Consider the following 19,733-nt stretch of genomic DNA (forward strand, 5'->3'; position numbering starts at 1 on the left):
CATGTCAGGTAATTTTCTCTTAGGCAATCTTCTACCTCCATAGTTTCTATTTAATAAAAGTTTCTCACCCATTTACATCACAAATTTGAAACAGTTCCTCTTTGACTCATATTTAAGTAAAATTATATTAACAGCATTCAAACTAAGGGGTCATTCCTTTCTAGAAGAAATAAGAAGAGGTATTGGTGTGTTTAAAACGTATTTGAATAGTTCTAGTGTCATTAATAAGAGGGGTTTTTTTTTCCAAGTTTTAGGAGTGAAGCCACTTGGGGCAGGGTTGAGACTGTTTTAAGCTTAAGCTACAGATATGGTGGTCTAAAGGGGTTGCAGCAGCAGCTCCACACACAGGTAGGTAAGTAGATAAGGAAATGGTTCCTAGGTTGGGCAAGGAACCTTCAGTGGTGCTCTTGTTTGTTTCACTTTTAAAATGGGGTTTTTTCATAGAATCTAGAATTTCAAGTCTATAATTTGAAAAATACTGAATTTCCCCAATTATTCGCATCAGGAACAACTTCTAATTTTTCTTCATTAGGAATACTGACTTACAGTAAATATTTACTTTCAAATCTACGGTATCAAAGAACTTCGACAATTATAGCTCTTATTTATCATCTTAATAAATTAGCTCAACTAATTAAGGAGGAATTTGTAATAAGATAAACACTGCTACAAACAACTCCATAGATTTCGAGATGGAAATCCCAATTTTGTGTGTGTCCAAAAGTTCTGGCAAACGAAAGCTCCAGTGTTTTGACAGTTTCATTACTTTTACTCGATTGTGATTATGGTAACTTTTTTTCATTATGATGAGTGGTGGAAACATTTTAAAAAGTTGATTTAAATATCAATACAATTAGACTAATACACAGTATATTTCAAGGCGACTCGAAGGAAATTGATGACGATACCTTGCACAAAGACATGGCTTTTCGCACTACAGTCCTGTTCTTTCAAGACATAAAAGATATTGTTCTAATATAAAAATTCACTGTTCTGGCAAGCAGAACATGTTTTGTTAAAAGCGTTAGTCTTATGGGCTTGTATTTCAGCATTAATAATCAATTATGAAAATTTAGAATTTTATTACCCAGGAATTAAAAGATATGGGTTTAAATGCATTGATTTATTGAAATATGACAAATTCGAAGATAATTTGTATTTTTCCTAACCATACAAACCTTAGCTATTTACAAAGGGTTATTACTTTTAGCGTAGCTGAAATGGCGAGCCATTAGAATTTAACGAGGGTGTATTACCCCCGCGCTAGTTAGCGGGGGGGTAGGGGAGTGGTAGCTAGCTACCCCTCCTCCCCCTCACACACAGGTGAATACTCACTTTCACTTAGAGGTAGGACTTGTCTTGGGGGACAGGGCTGGCGGGCAAATATGTGTAAATAGCTAAGGTTTGTATGGTTAGGAAAAATACAAATTATCTTCGAATTTGTCATTTGTTCCGTAACCGAAATACAAACCACGCTATTTACAAAGGGTGACTTATCCCTTAGGAAGGGTGGAAAGTCCCCAGCCATACTGGCTTTGGCTTTACCCGGGGACTCAGAATCCGAGTGAGTCGCACTCGAGAAAAGGAGTCCCTGCACCTCACAAGTTCCTTGCACCGCAAGGAACCATGTGGCCTACGTAAGCTTGTGTGTGAAGGAAGAAGTGTGACCCGTCCTAGGCAGTTGACCTGGAGTTCCAGAAGGAACTCTGGGTTAGGACGTTCCCAATACCACCTCGTCAGGGTATGGGGGACGCGACAGTATTGACTCAATACTCGGAACACAAGGAAGCATGGTTTACCTGCAGAGGTTCGAGGTCAGCTATGCAGAGACCAGGATGCTGCTTCCCCGTAGAGGGGATGATGAAGAAAGAAGTAAGGGCCAGACATACTTCTTTCGTTCATGCAGACTAAAACCTGATAACAATGCCCTCAACCTTCTGCTACCTGTCCAAAAAGGAGCCTGAGGTTAGACCAGCTGTTGTGTAGCCACCACAGAGCGATAGAAAACGTATCGAGACTCCTGTGGGTCACGCCCTGCAGGAAGCGGGCTGCGAAGGTCATCAGACGCTTCCAGACTCCAGCTTGTAGCACCTGCGTCACAGAGTAGTATTACTCGAAGGCGAGGGACGTTGCGATGTATCCAACATCGTGCTGTAGGGCGACGTGACGGGGGAGGGTCTGAAGACAGGTCGAGATGAATGTCCTTGAGTCCGGGCTGAAGAGGTATACTGGTGACTCTCCCCCCATGTCCTCCTTGTGTTCCCAAATCGGCTGCAACTGAGGCCAAACTGCAGCTGTTCCCAGCGCTAACCTCTCGATTCCTGTACTGGCAAGAAAGAGAAGGTCTTGGGACATCAGACACAGAATGGAGACTCAAAATCTTGAATGAATCGGACCGAAGGGTCGGGACCCTCAGATTCTGAGTCTAGCCAACAACTCAGGAGCGAGCCTGAATGTTGCCTTCTCCTCTTCCTTAGAAAAGGGGGGGAGTAGTAAGAGACCAAGAAGATTGCTTACACACTGGCCGTGGCCAGAGTGAGCAGAAGACCCAAGGCGGAATACAATCCGAGGCCTGTCGTAAAAGGGTCTTGAGAAGATCTCTTAAAGGACTAAAAGTCCGAGCCATGCTCCAAGTTGGAGGTCTTCCTCCGACTAGGGCAGGGACGATCGTAGCTTCGCATGAGCGAGGATAGATCCAGCGGGCAGGAAAAAGTTATTCCTTTAAGCCTGAAGGTCAGGGAAAGGCTGAGCGACAGGCTTCATTGCCAAGAGCGGAAAGGAGTTTCCTCCCGCCGAAAGGCAATAAGACCGTTATTGCTGGAGAAGAGGCCTCACGGGAAGAGGTATATCTCCCACGGCACCAACCACCTTAGACTCTTCACTTTGCCTGGGAGACCCCTGTGGATGACTATCGCAGATGACGCGACCTCCGTACCGCGACTGTAGCGGGTTGTCTCTTCTAGAGGAGGAAGCGTAGTGTCTCCAGGCATGAAGCCGAAGCGACGCCCCGGTTCGGGAGAGATGTCGCAGTGTGGTTGCTTGAGTAGTCTGCGCCGTGGGAGAAGCTCTCCCGGGAGTTCCGTCAGGGGAAGCAGAGGGTCCAGAAACCGTTCTGCGCATAGTCCCAGTGGAGCTCTCCCATTGAAAGGTTGACAGACAACCTGGTTTTGTTGAGACCCATTGTCCGCAGACAAAAAGGAGGGAAGACGCAGGCGTCGAAGTTGTCCCACCATCACCGGAATGCATCTTGCCAGAGTCTCGGGGTCTGAGACTGGGGGGAAAACTAGCGGAAGCTTGAGGTTCCAAGCTGTCGCGATCAGGTCCCCCAGACCAGCACTTGCTGGTTACCCAAGGTCAAAGACCCTTAGGTACACTCTCTCTATGAGGCTCTGCTCGGATAGTCTGAGAGAAACATTCCCCTGCCTGGAATGAGAGAGCCGATGGTGGAATTGAGAGAATCTCAATCATCCCGGTATCTCTACTGCAAGATGTGAAGGTGTGAAAATGCGTCCCCTGCTGGTTAGCATGAAGTCGACACGCAACGGGGCGACTTGGCAGGAGCGGTAGGATCTGAAGAGGGGCCAGACTAAGGCCCTTAAGCCTGCCTGAATGATGGAGAGGTATCCTTCAGGTCTTGACCATAGGCCTGGACCGGAACATGCCCCCCCCCCCCCCCTTTCCTTTGACGAGTCCGAGAACCGCATCAAGAATGTGGGGAAAGGACGAGAATATCCACTACCATCAAGAGGCTCCATAGGTCAACACCCATTGCAGGTTTAATAGTTCCGCTGGTCCCATAGGGCCAGGGAGTCCGGTTAAACATTGGCTGAAGCCACCGGAACTTGGATCGCCCCACATGGAACTTATCCTGAGGCGACCGTTCGGACTATAAACGGGTCAATGAGGAAAGAAGAACTAGGAAACGTTCCAAGGTAGGGCTGAAAACTCTGCTTGACTGAGAACAGGTACTGCGACTCTCCTCAGTCTTGCCACAGTCAACCGAAAGGAAGGCTCGGAGGATGTGGTAACAGAATCTGGCGTCCCCAGGTGGTCACCCATCCAAGTACCGACGTTGCTTAACCTCGCTGGACGGACGAGAAGCGGGGTTTCCAACGTGGTAAGGCGGTTGACTCAATATCATGGCCAGATACTCCAGATGTTGAGGCAGAGGAAGAGAAGGCTCCAAGCAAAATACCATGAGCCCACACTCATGGTCAGCATTCGGAAGCTTTTCCCGGCGCTGAAGAAGGTCGAAACCCGAGCCTACCGGAGTTGACCAGCCCTCCAAACAGCAGAGGAGGCGGAAGTCTGCACCTGAGCGGCCAAAAGGAAGGCAGGGAGAGTTCTCTGGGGAAACACACCTGCTATGCCACGGCGGGATAGCCACACTGCATCATAAGCAGGAATACTTGCAGTTTAGGCTGAATTCGACGAGCACCCTGGAAGATGGATGGAATGGAAACTGAAAGTACCCGTCCTTCCGATCCAGGGTTAAAGGAGTCCTGTCGCCTCGTTACCAGTCTGATCGATTCTGCTGGTCTACGCTGGCCGAAGTTTGTTCGACAAACTTGATCAGGGCTGAGAGGTCGACTATGGACATCCCCTCTCAGATCCTTCCTTACAAGAAAGGATCGACTGAGGGGGCCGGGGGTGAAGCCGTCGATGATCCTAAGGAAGACCTTCGCCTAAGGTATGGATCATTCTGCCCAACCGGGCAACTCTGCTGATGCTATGGCATAGAGGTTCAGAGACACTGAATTCGCTGACAGAGACGGCAGGCGCGATATCCTTGGCTACTCACAGAGATTGTGCGGGAATGGGCATCGGGAAGCTGTCATTCGGATGAGTAACCTTAAGCATCCTCCCAGCGAAAAAACCTGCAATCCTAGAGTTCGTGAACTCCTTTTAGGACTATGCCCCCCCCCGGGGGAGTCTCCCGTGCCATCTGTTCCTGACAGGAGGAAACTGCAATTGGACACCTTGTCCCAGTTGTCGTAGCCGATAACTTAGGCCGACGTGGTTGAAAGAAAAGGGAGCTGGAGCCCTGCAGAGTCTGGAAGAAAGCGCCTTGGAGGAGTGAAACCGGAAGTCGATTTACTCCGCACAGCAGATGTTTAAGTCTCTGTCCTTGGGCAAAGACAAAACTCTTCTCAAGGATGGAAGGGTGTCTGAGGTCGTTGACCTCCACAGATGAGACACCCGAAGGAAGCCTTCAGTCAGTGCGTCCAGATGGTACAACATCGAGCTTGTCCGCAAGTAGATACTTAACGACGAAAGGCCAAGGTGCCTGAGCTCGAGAGGAGGAAAGTACCCTTGATCTTCCTGTAGCTTCCTTGAACCAAACCTCGGGCCGTAACCGAGGAGGGAAAGAACCTGGTAAGCTCCCAGAGGAAGAGGTAAGCAGTCACCCCTTGTCCGATGGAGAAATCTTCAACGGAAAGCCCCCCCCCCCCCCCCCCCAAAAATCCTTCCAGGGCGGGAGAAGGAGAGAGTACTCGTGCAGGAGTGGGGACCCTCGAGACCGACCTCTTGGGAACCAACTTCGCCCTGGGGGAAGTCACCACGAAGTCCACTCCTCTCTTTCTCTTCAGCGTAGGAGAGACAGCCGCTGGTTTGTTACCCTGGCCGGTGAGTGCTGGTTTCATAACCCTCATTAACGCCCGTGCCAGCGGATCAAACCATGTCTGCTGCTCCAAGGACACAGAGTCCGAAATCCTCGCTAAGGTGAAAGGGATCGGGCGATCCTTTGGAGAGGACACGACGGTTCCTGCCTGAAAAGAAGGTGGGAAGAATGCTGTACTGACCTGTCTTCGTCCTGCACTACCAACCTGTGCTTGGATGGAGGTGATCCCGAGTGCCGCCTAGGAGCAGGCGTCCCTGCTGCTACCACCGGCTGTGGAATTCGCCGCGAACTATGGTCGCGCGAGGGCGAACGGTCGCGCAAAGGCGAATGGTCGCGCGGGCGCACAGGCGAGCGGTCGCGCGGGCGCGCAGGCGAGCGGTCGCGAGGGCGCGCAGGCGAGCGGTCGCGCGGGCGCGCAGGCGAGCGATCGCGCGGGCGCGCAGGCGAGCGATCGCGCGGGCGCGCAGGCGAGCGATCGCGCGGGCGCACAGGCGAGCGATCGCGCGGGCGCGCAGGCGAGCGATCGCGCGGGCGCGCAGGCGAGCGATCGCGCGGGCGCGCAGGCGAGCGATCGCGCGGGCGAATGGGCGTGACGGCGAGGGATCGTGCTGCCGCGTAGGTGAAGAAGATCGCTGGCGGTAAGCGATGGCGAGCAGCATGTGTAGGTGAATGATCGCGTGATAGGGTGCGATGGTGATCAGCATCCGCAAGAGGGCGAGCGTTCAGGGTTGTGCGATGAGGAGCAGCATGCGTAAGCGGGCAATCGTGCAGGGTTGTGCGATGGCGAGCAGCATGCGCAGGTGAATGATCGCGTGAAAGGGTGCGATGGTGATCAGCATCTGCAGGAGGGCGATCGTTCAGGGTGGTGCGATGAGGAGCAGCATGCGTAAGCGGGCAATCGTTCAGGGTTGTGCGATGGCAAGCAGCATGCGCAGGTGAATGATCGCGTGAAAGGGTGCGATGGTGATCAGCATCCGCAAGAGGGCGATCGTTCAGGGTTGTGCGATGAGGAGCAGCATGCGTAAGCGGGCAATCGTTCAGGGTTGTGCGATGGCGAGCAGCATGCGCAGGTGAATGATCGCGTGAAAGGGTGCGATGGTGATCAGCATCTGCAGGAGGGCGATCGTTCAGGGTGGTGCGATGAGGAGCAGCATGCGTAAGCGGGCAATCGTTCAGGGTTGTGCGATGGCACGCAGTTGAGGGTCGCGCGATGGCGATCAGCATCCGCAGTTGAGGGTCGCGCGATGGCGATCAGCATCCGCAGTTGAGGGTCACGCGATGGCGATCAGCATCCGCAGTTGAGGGTCGCGCGATGGCGATCAGCATCTGCAGTTGAGGGTCGCGCGATGGCGATCAGCATCTGCAGTTGAGGGTCGCGCGATGGCGATCAGCATCCGCAGTTGAGGGTCGCGCGATGGCGATCAGCATCCGCAGTTGAGGGTCGCGCGATGGCGATCAGCATCTGCAGTTGAGGGTCGCGCGATGGCGATCAGCATCCGCAGTTGAGCTAGTAGCTGGCGAACCATGTTCCTTCAGAAGTGTTGGAGAACGTTGGCGTGCCAGCTGTAACACACGTGGGCGATCCGGAGATCGCTGGCGAGCTGATGATCGCTGACGAGCTGACGATCGCTGGCGAGCTGATGATCGCTGACGAGCTGATGATCGCTGACGAGCTGATGATCGCTGACGAGCTGATGATCGCTGACGAGCAGAAGGCTACGCGTGGAAGCCTGCGTAAAGAAGAGTCCTTGACCCCGACCTGAACCGAAGTTCTAGATCGCGAGGGCGAACGTGGGCGCACAGGGCACGTAACAGGAACCGCAGGGAAGATCATCTTGAAAGCGCTGACGAACAGGAGAGCGCTGACGAACAGAAGGGCGCGCAGGGAAACCCTGACACGCAAGGGAAGAACCCCCGTGGGGGCAACCCTTTGCCCCGAAGGGATCGTTGTCCGCCGGGAGACTGATGTCCGTCGGAAGACCGCTGTCCGTCGGGGAGACTGATGTCCGTCGGAAGACCGCTGTCCGTCGGGAAGACCGTTGTCCGTCGGGAAGACCGTTGCCCGTCGGAAGACGAGATTAGACTGCTGTCCATCTGCACCAAGACGGAAGATCGAGAAAAAGAAGTTGTAGGCTGCAAACGGAGATTCAAAAAGGCGCCTCAAGCACCCTTATAGGGAGATGAGAGGCCCTTACGACGAGGCGGACGGAGGGCCTTACGGCGAGGGAGGCCAACAGCAACAGCAACAGAAGAAACCTCCGAAGAGGAGTCTCTATGAGTGTACTCTCTCGCGAACGAAAGAGAAACACTTCGTGGAAGAGACTGGTCAGCCAGTGACCTAAAAGGGGCAATCCTCCGAAGAGGAGCTCCTGCAGTTGCCCAGCCCCTTGAGCGAAACTGCAGGTGCGACCGCTCAGCACCAAGAGCATAGTCGCACGAAAAAAAGGCAAGAGAAGAACCCCCCAAAAGAGGAAAAGCTCAAGCCTGGACAGGAAAAAACTTCCCTCGGAAGGAAAGTTATCCGCCCAAGGAGGCAAGCCTCCTGACTGTTCTAAAATGAACTGGAGAGCTGTCCGTCGACACGGGAGTACTACCAGTAGAAGGAGACACGCCCCTGACGACAATACAAGGGGGGAGGCAGCAACAGCCGAATCCCCAGGACTCAACCAGACAGCTCACACCGTTGCTATATTACAGAAACGAACTAGATCGGTAACTGTAAAAAAATAAAACAAATAATATTAGTACACATTCATTCCCCCGGGAAGGCTCCGAAGAGGAATCCCGAGGAAAAGGAACAAGAATTACACAACAGGCACGTGCCCTCACAACCACTTACACTCGCGGAAGGAGAGCTGTAACCAAAACAGAATTATAACAATTATAATTATGTAACTATGTAATTATGTAATTTAAAAAATGAATGAACACTAAAGAAAAAACGAAAACCCCGAAAGGAATCGTTCTACAAGCTGAAAAATTAACAACTACAATTAGATTCATAAACTAATTGAGACAAAATGTACGGCGTAGCAACCCCACCCACACGGGAAGGAAGCTACAAGGGCGTAGTAAAACATAGTAAAAGGGTGAACGACCTCAAGAGAGAGAGAGAGAGAAAGACCGAAGTCAAACTCGATCGCAACCCATAAAATTAGGCCGTGGTGGCCTAACTGCCGAGGCCTCCACGTAGATATCGTACACTACACACACACATCTGAAAAGGAAACTTACTTATTTCTATACTCAAATATATATACAAACATGAAAACATGTTTACATATATATTGAGTAAAAGAAAAGTAAGCGAAAAAGTAAAGACAAAACAGACAATGGCTGCCAAGCGAGGACCAAGACAGAGACGTCTGTCACAGTCCGAGCCAAAAGTGAAAGTGAGTATTCACCTGTGTGTGAGGGGGAGGAGGGGTAGCTAGCTACCACTCCCCTACCCCCCCGCTAACTAGCGCGGGGGTAATACACCCTCGTTAAATTCTAATGGCTCGCCATTTCAGCTACGCTAAAAGTAATAACCCTTTGTAAATAGCGTGGTTTGTATTTCGGTTACGGAACAAATGCTGATTGAAATTGTTTTAGGAAAATTTACCATACAATAAATCCAAACCACCTATAATTACCCCATATTCCCATTTTGAAAAGCCATAACAGATACAGTCATACCTCTCTTCACGAAAGACTCTGCTTGTGAAATTTTCAAGCTACGAAACGAGATGCGGATATCTTTATGACTCACTTTACAAAAAATGTTTCACTTTAAGAAAAGAGATTTTCCCACCAGGCCGAGAATAAGATTAAAAGATTAAAAATTTCAAAATAACGCAGCCAACAAAAGTAGGACTACAAGCGCACGGAAACGAAGGGTTAATTCGACACTGGCTTATTCTACCGAAACATCTTAACTAGATGTTGGCTAACCTAACCTTTAATTGTATATACTGTATAACAAATTAGTGTTCGGCATAATTTCAGGCTAAGAATCATTTGTTTTTACAATTTAATGCTGTCCCATCAATATACATTTTTACCCCTCTGTTAAGTTTGCAGTAAGTTGGGACACGTCCTTTATGATGACATTTGATACTGCTACGCTAATTATCATGAATTGGTGGGAAGGGGAAAGACTTAGCCCGGGACGACACGGGCTCTATCTATCGGGAAAGCTTGGAAACTAATCAGGAGCTACCTGTGACTTGCGTTCAGACCGGGCTGAACTTCGAATATAGTGCCGTGGAAGGTAAATTATATTATTTAAAAATGTTATTTTTATTAGTAAAATAAATTTTTGAATATACTTACCCGATAATCATGTAGCTGTCAACTCCGTTGCCCGACAGAATTCTAAGGAGGGATACGCCAGCTATCACAATACTAGAAGGGGGTGTACTCACCAGCGCCACCTGTGGCCAGGTACTACAGTACTTCTTGTTGACACCTCCTCAATTTTTCCTCGGTCCACTGGTTCTCTATGGGGAGGAAGGGAGGGTCAATTAAATCATGATTATCGGGTAAGTATATTCAAAAATTTATTTTACTAATAAAAATAACATTTTTCAATATTAAACTTACCCGATAATCATGTAGCTGATTCACACCCAGGGGGGTGGGTGAAAACCAGTGTACAAGATTAAAGGATAGCTAAGTATCCCATATTTCATATAACAGTTATCTCAAATAACAATGAAATAATAAGTACCTGGTAAGGAAGTCGACTTGAACCATTACTCTGCCTCTTTTTTAAGTTCGTCTTCCTTACTGAGCGCAGCGTTCCTCTTGGAGGCTGAATCAACTCAAAGGTGCTAAAGTATATAGGGCTGCAACCCCTACTAAAGGACCTCTACACAACCTCTAACCCAGGCGCTTCTCAAGAATGAATTGACCACCCGCCAAATCAAAAGGATGCGGAAGGCTTCTTAGCCTACCGTAACAACCATAAAAACAACAATAAAAGTATTCAAGAGAAAGGTTAAAAAAGGTTATGGGATTAAGGGAATGTAGTGGCTGAGCCCTCACCTACTACTGCACTCGCTGCTACGAATGGTCCCAGGGTGTAGCAGTTCTCGTAAAGAGACTGGACATCTTTAAGATAAAATGATGCAAACACTGACTTGCTCCTCCAATAGGTTGCATCCATTATGCTCTGCAGAGAACGGTTTTTATTAAAGGCCATCGAAGTAGCTACGGCTCTCACTTCGTGGGTCCTTACCTTCAGCAAAGCAAGGTCTTCCTCCTTTAAGTGAGAATGGGCTTCTCTAATCAGAAGCCTTATATAATACGAAACCCCGTTTTTGGACATGGGCCTCGAAGGTTTCTTGATGGCACACCATAAGGCTTCTGACTGTCCTCGAATAGGTTTTGACCTATTAAGATAATATTTCAGAGCTCTGACAGGGCAAAGAACTCTTTCTAGCTCGTTACCTACCATGTTGGAGAGGCTAGGTATTTCAAACGATCTAGGCCAAGGACGCGAAGGAAGTTCATTCTTAGCTAAGAATCCAAGCTGTAAAGAACATGTTGAAGATTCGGTCGTGAACCCAATGTTCTTGCTGAAGGCATGAACCTCACTGACTCTTTTAGCTGTTGCAAGGCAGACGAAAAAAGAGTCTTGAGGGTAAGGTCCTTGAAGGAAGCTGACTGGAGAGGTTCGAACCTAGGTGACATAAGGAACCTTAAGACTACGTCTAGGTTCCAGCCTGGAGTGGGTAGACGACGCTCTTTAGAAGTCTCAAAAGACTTAAGGATGTCTTGAAGGTCCTTGTTGGAAGAAAGGTCCAAACCTCTGTGGCGGAGAACTGAAGCCAACATACTCCTGTACCCTTTAATCGTAGGGGCTGAAAGGGATCTCTCATTCCTAAGATGTAATAGGAAGTCAGCTATTTGGGTCACAGAGGTATTGGTAGAGGATACTGCATTGGCTCTACACCAGCTCCGGAAGACTTCCCACTTGGATTGGTAGACTCTACGAGTGGAAACCCTCCTTGCTCTGGCAATCGCACTGGCTGCCTCCTTCGAAAAGCCTCTAGCTCTAGCGAATCTTTCGACAGTCTGAAGGCAGTCAGCCGAAGAGCGTGGAGGTTTGGGTGCAACCTGTCTACGTGAGGTTGACGTAGAAGGTCCACTCTTAGAGGGAGAGTCCTGGGGACGTCGACTAGCCATTGAAGTACCTCTGTGAACCATTCTCTTGCAGGCCAAAGGGGAGCAACCAGCGTCAGCCGTGTCCCTTCGTGCGAGATGAACTTCTGAAGGACTTTGTTTATTATCTTGAACGGTGGAAATGCGTAAAGGTCGAGATGGGATCAGTTCAGCAGAAAAGCATCCACATGCACTGCTGCTGGGTCTGGAACTGGGGAACAGTACAACGGAAGTCTCTTGGTCATGGAGGTGGCAAACAGATCTATGGTCGGCTGACCCCACAAGGTCCAAAGTCTGTTGCACACGCTCTTGTGGAGTGTCCATTCCGTGGGAATGACCTGATCCCTTCTGCTTAGGCGATCTGCTGAGACGTTCATGTTGCCCTGAATGAACCTCATGACTAGGGTGAGGTTTAGACTTCTTGACCAAATGAGGAGGTCCCTTGCGATCTCGTATAGGCTCCTCGAATGGGTCCCTCCTTGCTTGGAGATGTAAGCCAAGGCTGTGGTGTTGTCGGAGTTCACCTCCACCACCTTGCCTAGCAGGAGGGACTTGAAGTTCAACAGGGATAAATGAACTGCTAGTAGCTCCTTGCAGTTGATGTGGAGCGTTTCCTGTTCCTCGTTCCACGTTCCCGAGCACTCCTGTCCGTTCAAGGTCGCGCCCCAGCCCGAGTCCGATGCATCCGAGAAGAGATGAAGATTGGGGGTCTGAATCGCCAACGATAGGCCCTCCTTGAGAAGGAGATTGGTCTTCCACCACAAGAGAGTGGTCTTCATCTCTTTGGTGACTGGGATAGAGACTGCTTCGAGAGTCAAACCCTTGTCCCAATGAGCTGCAAGATGGAATTGAAGAGGGCGGAGGTGGAGTCTCCCTAGCTCGACGAACAGGGCCAGCGATGAAAGGGTCCCTGTGAGACTCATCCACTGTCTCACCGAGCAACTGCTCCTCTTCAGCATGCTCATGATGCAATCTAGGGCTTGGCTTATCCTTGGGGCCGATGGAAAAGCCCGAAAATCCTGACTCCGAATCTCCATTCCCAGGTACACAATGGATTGGGAGGGAATGAGCTGAGACTTTTCTAGGTTGACTAACAGACCCAGTTCTTTGATTAAGTCCAAAGTCCAGTTGAGACTCTCCAGACAGCGACGACTCGTGGAGGCTCTCAACAGCCAGTCGTCTAAGTAAAGGGAGGCTCTGATGTCCGATAAGTGGAGGAATTTTGCTATATTCCTCATCAGATGCGTAAACACCATAGGAGCTGTGCTTAGGCCAAAACACAGGGCTTGGAATTGGTAGACAACCTTTCCAAAAACGAATCTCAGGAAAGGTTGGGAGTCTGGATGAATAGGAACGTGAAAGTAAGCATCTTTCAGGTCCAAGGAGACCATCCAGTCCTCCTGCCTGACCGCTGCTAGGACCGACTTCGTCGTCTCCATCGTGAACGTCTGCTTGGTGACATAAGCATTGAGCGCGCTGACGTCCAGCACCGGTCTCCAACCTCCTGTCTTCTTGGCCACCAGAAAGAGACGGTTGTAGAAGCCCGGGGATTGATGGTCCCGGACTATAACCACTGCCTTCTTCTGTAAAAGGAGCGACACCTCCTGGTGCAACGCTAGCCGCTTGTCCTTTTCTTTGTAGTTGGGAGAGAGGTTGATGGGAGATGTGGTCAGAGGGGGTTTGCGGCAGAATGGTATCCTGTAACCCTCCCTCAGCCAACTGACAGACTGGGCGTCTGCACCTCTCTTTTCCCAGGCTTGCCAGAAGATCTTGAGTCTGGCTCCTACTGCTGTCTGGAGATGAGGAGAGTCAGTTTTTTCCTTTAGAAGCCTTGGAACCTTTCCTAGACTTGCTCCTGGAAGAGTCTGGACGGGAGCTTCCTCGGCTGGGGGCTCTACCACGAAAGGGCGGAATAAACCTCGTAGCAGGAGTATCAGCCACTGGGGTGCGATAAGTCCTGGGGACTGAGGTAGCAACCTTAGTCTTACGAGCTGATGAGGCCACAAGATCATGGGTGTCCTTTTGTATCAGGGCCGCAGACAAGTCCTTAACAAGCTCTTCGGGAAAAAGGAACTTCGAGAGCGGAGCGAAAAGGAGTTGAGACCTTTGACAAGGTGTGATGCTGGAGGAAAGGAAGGTACAAAGTTGCTCCCTTTTCTTAAGCACCCCTGACACAAACATCGATGCAAGCTCGCCAGATCCATCCCTAATAGCCTTATCCATGCAGGACATTAAGAGCATGGCAGAATCCTTGTCCGCAGGGGAGGTCTTCTTGCTAAGGGCCCCCAGGCACCAGTCTAGGAAATTGAACATCTCAAAGGCTCTAAAAACACCCTTCAGGAAGTGATCAAGGTCTGAGAAGGTCCAGCAAACCTTAGAGCGCCTCATTGCTGTTCTACGAGGAGAGTCTACCAAACTTGAGAAGTCAGCCTGGGCAGAGGCAGGTACTCCCAAGCCTGGTTCCTCTCCTGTGGCATACCAAACGCCCGCTTTAGAAGTGAGCTTAGTCGGAGGAAACATGAAGGAAGTCTTTCCTAGTTGCTGCTTAGACTGCAACCACTCCCCTAAAATCCTTAACGCTCTCTTAGAGGACCTTGCTAAGACGAGCTTAGTATACGTAGACTTAGCTGGCTGCATGCCCAGCGAAAACTCAGATGGCGGAGAGCGGGGGATAGCAGAGACAAAATGGTCTGGGTATACCTCTCTGAAAAGAGCCAAGACCTTACGAAAGTCAATAGGAGGCGGAGAAGACTTGGATTCATCCACGTCTGATGAGGGATCCAGGTGTGCAGCCTCATCATCAGAAACCTCATCACCAGAGTGTAGCGAAGTGAGAGGTAAGGTATGCTGAACAGCAGAATCAGCACGAGCTGGAACAAAAATACTTGTGGTTTCCTCCTCAAGTCTCTGTTGAGGGAACACCTGAGGCTCAGGCTGCAAAGGCTGATCAAAAGAAGTAGCAGAAGGTAGGCGCATGGGTGGAGGAGGCTGACTCCTGGCATGAGTGTCTGAACTCAAGAGTTGCGCTTGCTGTAAGGTTGGTGGATGCGCAGTAGCAGGTTCCTGAGGAACGAGTTGAGGTTCCTGAGGTGTGAGCTGTGAGCGATGAGGTAGTGGCTGCGCAGAACGCAGTAATTGTCTCGCGAGTTGAGGTTCCTGAGGCGCAAGGCTAAGGTGTTGAGGTGCTTGCCTTGAGGAGGGTTGAGGTCGCTGCAGCGAGAGCTGAGGAGTCTGACTCATAGATGGGAGAGGTTGTTGTACCTCAAGAGAGTGTTGCCTCACTGGTGGAACTGCAAGTGGCAGCGGAGGAAGCAAGGTATAAGCTTCCTGTTCCCATTGCTGAGGTTGCCTTAAGGAAGGCGGAGGTAGCTGCACACCACTGGAAACAGTCAACTCAGAACGTGGTAAGGTATCCTGAGGAGCCTCAACATCGTACGCCTGGCAGGCAGGACTGCGGTTAGGCGGAGCGATCGCAGGAGGAGGTGTAACCTTCTCAGCCTGACACTCACGCATCAAGACCGCAAGTTGTGACTGCATGGACTGCAGTAGAGTCAACTTGGGGTCGGCAGACACTAAGGTCTGCTGAGGTAAAGCCTTAACAGCAGAGATCTGTTGCGGCAGCACCTTACTCCTCTTAGGAGGTGTGCATTCAACTGATGACTGCGGCGAGTCAGAGCTGATCCAATGACTGCAGCCAGGTTGTAGAGCTCTTGAGGTCTGGACTCTGCGTTTGAGTGGTCTTGAGACCTGAGTCCAACGTTTCTTCCCTGACAATTCTTCAGCAGACGAGTAAAAGACGGGCTCAATCGTCTGCAGGTGGGAGTGACGGTCTCTGGAAGACACGCCCGCAACCACCGAGGATACTTCTGTGCGCCGATCAAGGCCTGCCGAACCCTTTTGCCCTTCGACATTGCTTCTCCCCTGGGCTTGGGAGCTTGCAAGAGGTCCCGGACTGGGAGGACGACTGGCACGCACAGAAGTACCCTCACGCACCACACTGACACTGACACTAGCACTGCACTGACACTAGCACTCGTCACAGCACTGGCACTATTACCACCCACTGCACTCTTGACCTTAAGTTCCTTGACTTCGGCCATAAGAGACTTATGATCACTAACCACCGACTCCACTTTGTCACCTAAAGCCTGAATGGCACGCAAAACAACAGACATATCAGGTTGAGGGCAAATAGTAGGTTCGGGGGATGCCACTACAGGGGGAGGAAAAGGTAGGGGATCATGAGGTGAGGAAAAAAGTGAAGAGCGAGAAGAACTCCTCCTAACTCTCTCTCTCTCTCTAACTTGGTTGAATACTTAAGAAATCGGACAAAATCAAGTTCCGAAAGTCCGGCGCATTCCTCACATCGATCTTCCAACTGACAGGGCCTTTCCCTACAGTCAGAACAAGCGGTGTGAGGATCTACCGAGGCCTTCGGAATACGCCTATTACAAGACCTACATCGTCTATGGGGTGGGGCTTGTGAAATGTCAGACATCTTGAATCAAAAGAGTTAGCCAAGTGGGGATTCCAAATCAAGCAAAAAGATTGTTAACCATTAATCAGGACCAAATAATAGCTATCTAAGCTAATATAGAAGTTTTCCAGTAAAGCGACAGCCGAAATACTTCACCAAAAGCCGTGAAAATACTCCAAGATCATAAGCGTATCCCAGAACGTCTTGCCGGAAGCACGACAGAGGAAAAATTGAGGAGGTGTCAACAAGAAGTACTGTAGTACCTGGCCACAGGTGGCGCTGGTGAGTACACCCCCTTCTAGTATTGTGATAGCTGGCGTATCCCTCCGTAGAATTCTGTCGGGCAACGGAGTTGACAGCTACATGATTATCGGGTAAGTTTAATATTGAAAATGATAAAATAATTTCATATTATGGTATATCGGATCATAGTAAAGAACATCTTCCCCCTAGGGAAAAATGATTTGGCTAGAAATAATATTATGGTATATCGGATCATAGTAAAGAACATCTTCCCCCTAGGGAAAAATTATTTGGCTAGAAATAATATTATGGTATATCGGATCATAGTAAAGAACATCTTCCCCCTAGGGAAAAATGATTTGGCTAGAAATAAGAAAGATATCACCTGTCCCAACAAACTACATTCTACTTCTATTATATTTACCATTCTCCTGTTTTGTCAAAGTTTTTATAGTTTATATAGGAAATGTTTATTTTAATGTTACTGTTCTTAAAACATTTTATTTTTCCTTGTTTCCTTTCCTTACTGGGTAAATGTGTAGGAGAGCTCCGCGGAAGATCTTGAAGAATTTAAACACCTACAATTCACTATTATATCATATAGAACGCTTATATAATAGTCAATATATGAGCAGCTTCTATTCAACGAAGATATTCGTGTGTATAGTTATGTTTCACTTGGACTTTTTCTAAGTGTTTGTTTTTGTTTACTGTGTGATGTCTTGGCTAAAGTGAGCTGTTTCACCGCCTTACTGCGTATGGCAAACTAGTTCTCAATGCTATTCTAACCAATAACAGGTGTTTTCTTGACGTCACACTGTTTGAAAACCAATCATGGCGGTTTTTACAAATCTAGCCAATGCTGACACTTATTACTTCACTTATCCCTGCTATTTTTCCACCAGTTACCACAGTTTACGTGAAGTTCCGCGGAGGAATATTTTTGCACGTCTCGGATCTCCCTTCAAACTGAAAAGGTCATTTTGCCGTCAAGTATGGAGCAATTAGCAGGACCTTCATCTCGTTCTGACTGTGTCACTTGTGAAAATTGTTTCATTTCTTATGGGGATTTTTGTGTACATTATTCAGGGAAAGTTGATTTGATAATTGCATTTGCTCAACGTCATGGTTTGATTTTGGCAGAGAAAAAGTGCCCTAATTGTGAAAATGTGTGCCGTATAGATTACAAGAAATTAGCATTCCGGTGTGATCGTAGTGTGGTTACTCGTGGGAAAAGGAAGAGGAGGTGCAATTTTTTCGTGTCTTGTTTCAAAGGTACATGGTTTGGAAAAGCAAAGTTAGATATTGAGACTAATTTGAAGTTTGTGTTCCTTTTTTTGCAAAAGGCCTTTTCATTTGAATTTGTTTCGTTTGAACTGAAACTCAATAATCACACTATCGTTGATTGGTGTTCGTTTTGCCGTGAGGTGCTTATTTCTTGGGGTCTGAGACGTTCTCGGAAAATTGGAGGCCCTGGATTAACCGTTGAAATTGATGAATCAAAATTTGGCAAGCGCAAGTACAATGCTGGACGCGTCATAGAGGGTCAGTGGGTGTTTGGTGGTATCTGCCGTGAAACCCGGGATTTATTTTTTGTGCCGGTGCAAGACCGCTCCGCTGAAACATTACTGGCTATTATCCGCCAGTATATAGCAGAAGGTACCACAGTGATATCGGATTGTTGGAAGGCATATAATTGTTTAGAAAAAGAAGGTTATAAGCACCTTACGGTTAATCATAGTGTTAATTTTGTTGACCCAGTTACAGGTGCTCATACTAACACCATAGAACGTACCTGGAGAGGCACCAAGGCCCTGGTCCCCAAATACGGAAGAAGAAAAGATCATTTTGTGGGGTATTTGGCCGTGGCCTACTTTAAATTGGCCATAACTGATCCTGCCAAAAGACTTCATCACTTCCTCCTGGCAGCAGCAGATTTGTATCCACCTACACCATAACAGTAAGGTATGTGGTAGTTTGCAGTTTACGTTAACGTTGTGCCCTGAAAATTACTGTGGCCTTAAGGGGGGGTCGCAGGGGAGGCGGAGCCCCCCCCGGTAGGCCTAGGTAGGGGTACAGGGCCCCATAGGCTAGGTTAGGTGGGTGTCTTAGGTTCGGTGGTGCCCTGAAAATTACTGTGGCCTTAAGGGGGGGTCGCAGGGGGGGCGGAGCCCCCCCCCCCCCCGGTAGGCCTAGGTAGGGGTACATGGCCCCATAGGCTAGGTTAGGTGGGTGTCTTAAGTTCGGTAGTGCCCCGAAAAATCACTTTTCTCCTCCTCCCCCCACCCAAAAACCCCGCTTCCCACTGGGGTCCCCCATAATTGTAGTAGTAGGTTTATGCTTACATTTTCTGTGTAAGAGTTAGGTGGTTGTAGGAGGATTATCTCACAGTTTCAAGGTAACTGTAGCTCTAATTTACTGTTTTCTTTCGTTTTCTACTTTTAGAAACTTTTAAATCGAGCGCGGAGCTCTCCTACACATTTACCGCAAGGAATAATAACAGACATCGCTTAGCCTCCTGACCAGTATATTAGTTACGAGCTCGCCTAGCATTCGCATAGCATCAGATCGATCCCAGGTCAGGACAATGAGTTTAAGCTGTTTACTGGGAAGGCCACTGCTGTAGTAAAGGCTCCAAATTGGAGGGTTGGGCTTGCCTGACTGGCGTTCTAGTGAGTATCATTCTGATGAAGCCAGACACTTCGACGCCTTTACCTTAAACAGAGTTGAAGTTGACTAACCAGTGGGGCTTAAACAAATGAACTTTATATTTTAATTAATTAATTAACCACCATTCTTACCATTATTCTACGATACTCTACGATGCGCCTTTCCTCCTCTGTTTGAAGAACTTGACAAGTAGATCGATGTACTTTAGAAAAACAAGAAAACACCGGTACAGCAAACGAAGTTACGAACTCAATTACTCAGCGTTTGTGTACAATCACCATGTTGATGACAAGTGAACTTTGCGATGCGTCTCAAAATAGATCTGCGATCAAACTAAAACACAAACTCTGATTCGGAAAAGCATCAATGACAGTTGGTCATACTTCAATGGTCGTGGATTATTATTATTATTATTATTATTATTATTATTATTATTATTATTATTATTATTATTATTATTATTATTACTAGCTAAGCTACAACCACGGTTGGAAAAGCTGGATGCTATAAACCCAAGGACTTCAACAGGGAAAATGGCTCAGTGAGGAAAGAAAATAAATGAATAAATAAACT

At 48.6% G+C, this 19,733-nt stretch overlaps 2 protein-coding genes across 2 annotated transcripts in view; one reads left to right on the forward strand and one right to left on the reverse strand.

The window, feature by feature from the left end:
- Prosalpha3 (proteasome alpha3 subunit) overlaps positions 1–19,458 on the reverse strand; it is a 90,246-nt gene extending 70,788 nt beyond the window's left edge. Inside the window, exon 1 of the mRNA XM_068382868.1 lies at positions 19,292–19,458. Coding sequence (XP_068238969.1) covers positions 19,292–19,294 — 3 coding nt within the window. The 5' untranslated portion in view covers positions 19,295–19,458. The remainder of the gene's footprint in view (positions 1–19,291) is intronic.
- Positions 17,082–18,486, forward strand: LOC137649553 (uncharacterized). The gene has a single exon (XM_068382538.1). The coding sequence runs from the start codon at positions 17,486–17,488 to the stop codon at positions 18,446–18,448; it is 963 nt and encodes a 320-aa protein (XP_068238639.1). The 5' UTR covers positions 17,082–17,485; the 3' UTR covers positions 18,449–18,486.
- Positions 19,459–19,733: the final 275 nt, after the last annotated feature.

Source organism: Palaemon carinicauda, chromosome 11 (genome assembly GCF_036898095.1).
Source record: "Palaemon carinicauda isolate YSFRI2023 chromosome 11, ASM3689809v2, whole genome shotgun sequence".
Lineage (NCBI taxonomy): Eukaryota > Metazoa > Arthropoda > Malacostraca > Decapoda > Palaemonidae > Palaemon > Palaemon carinicauda.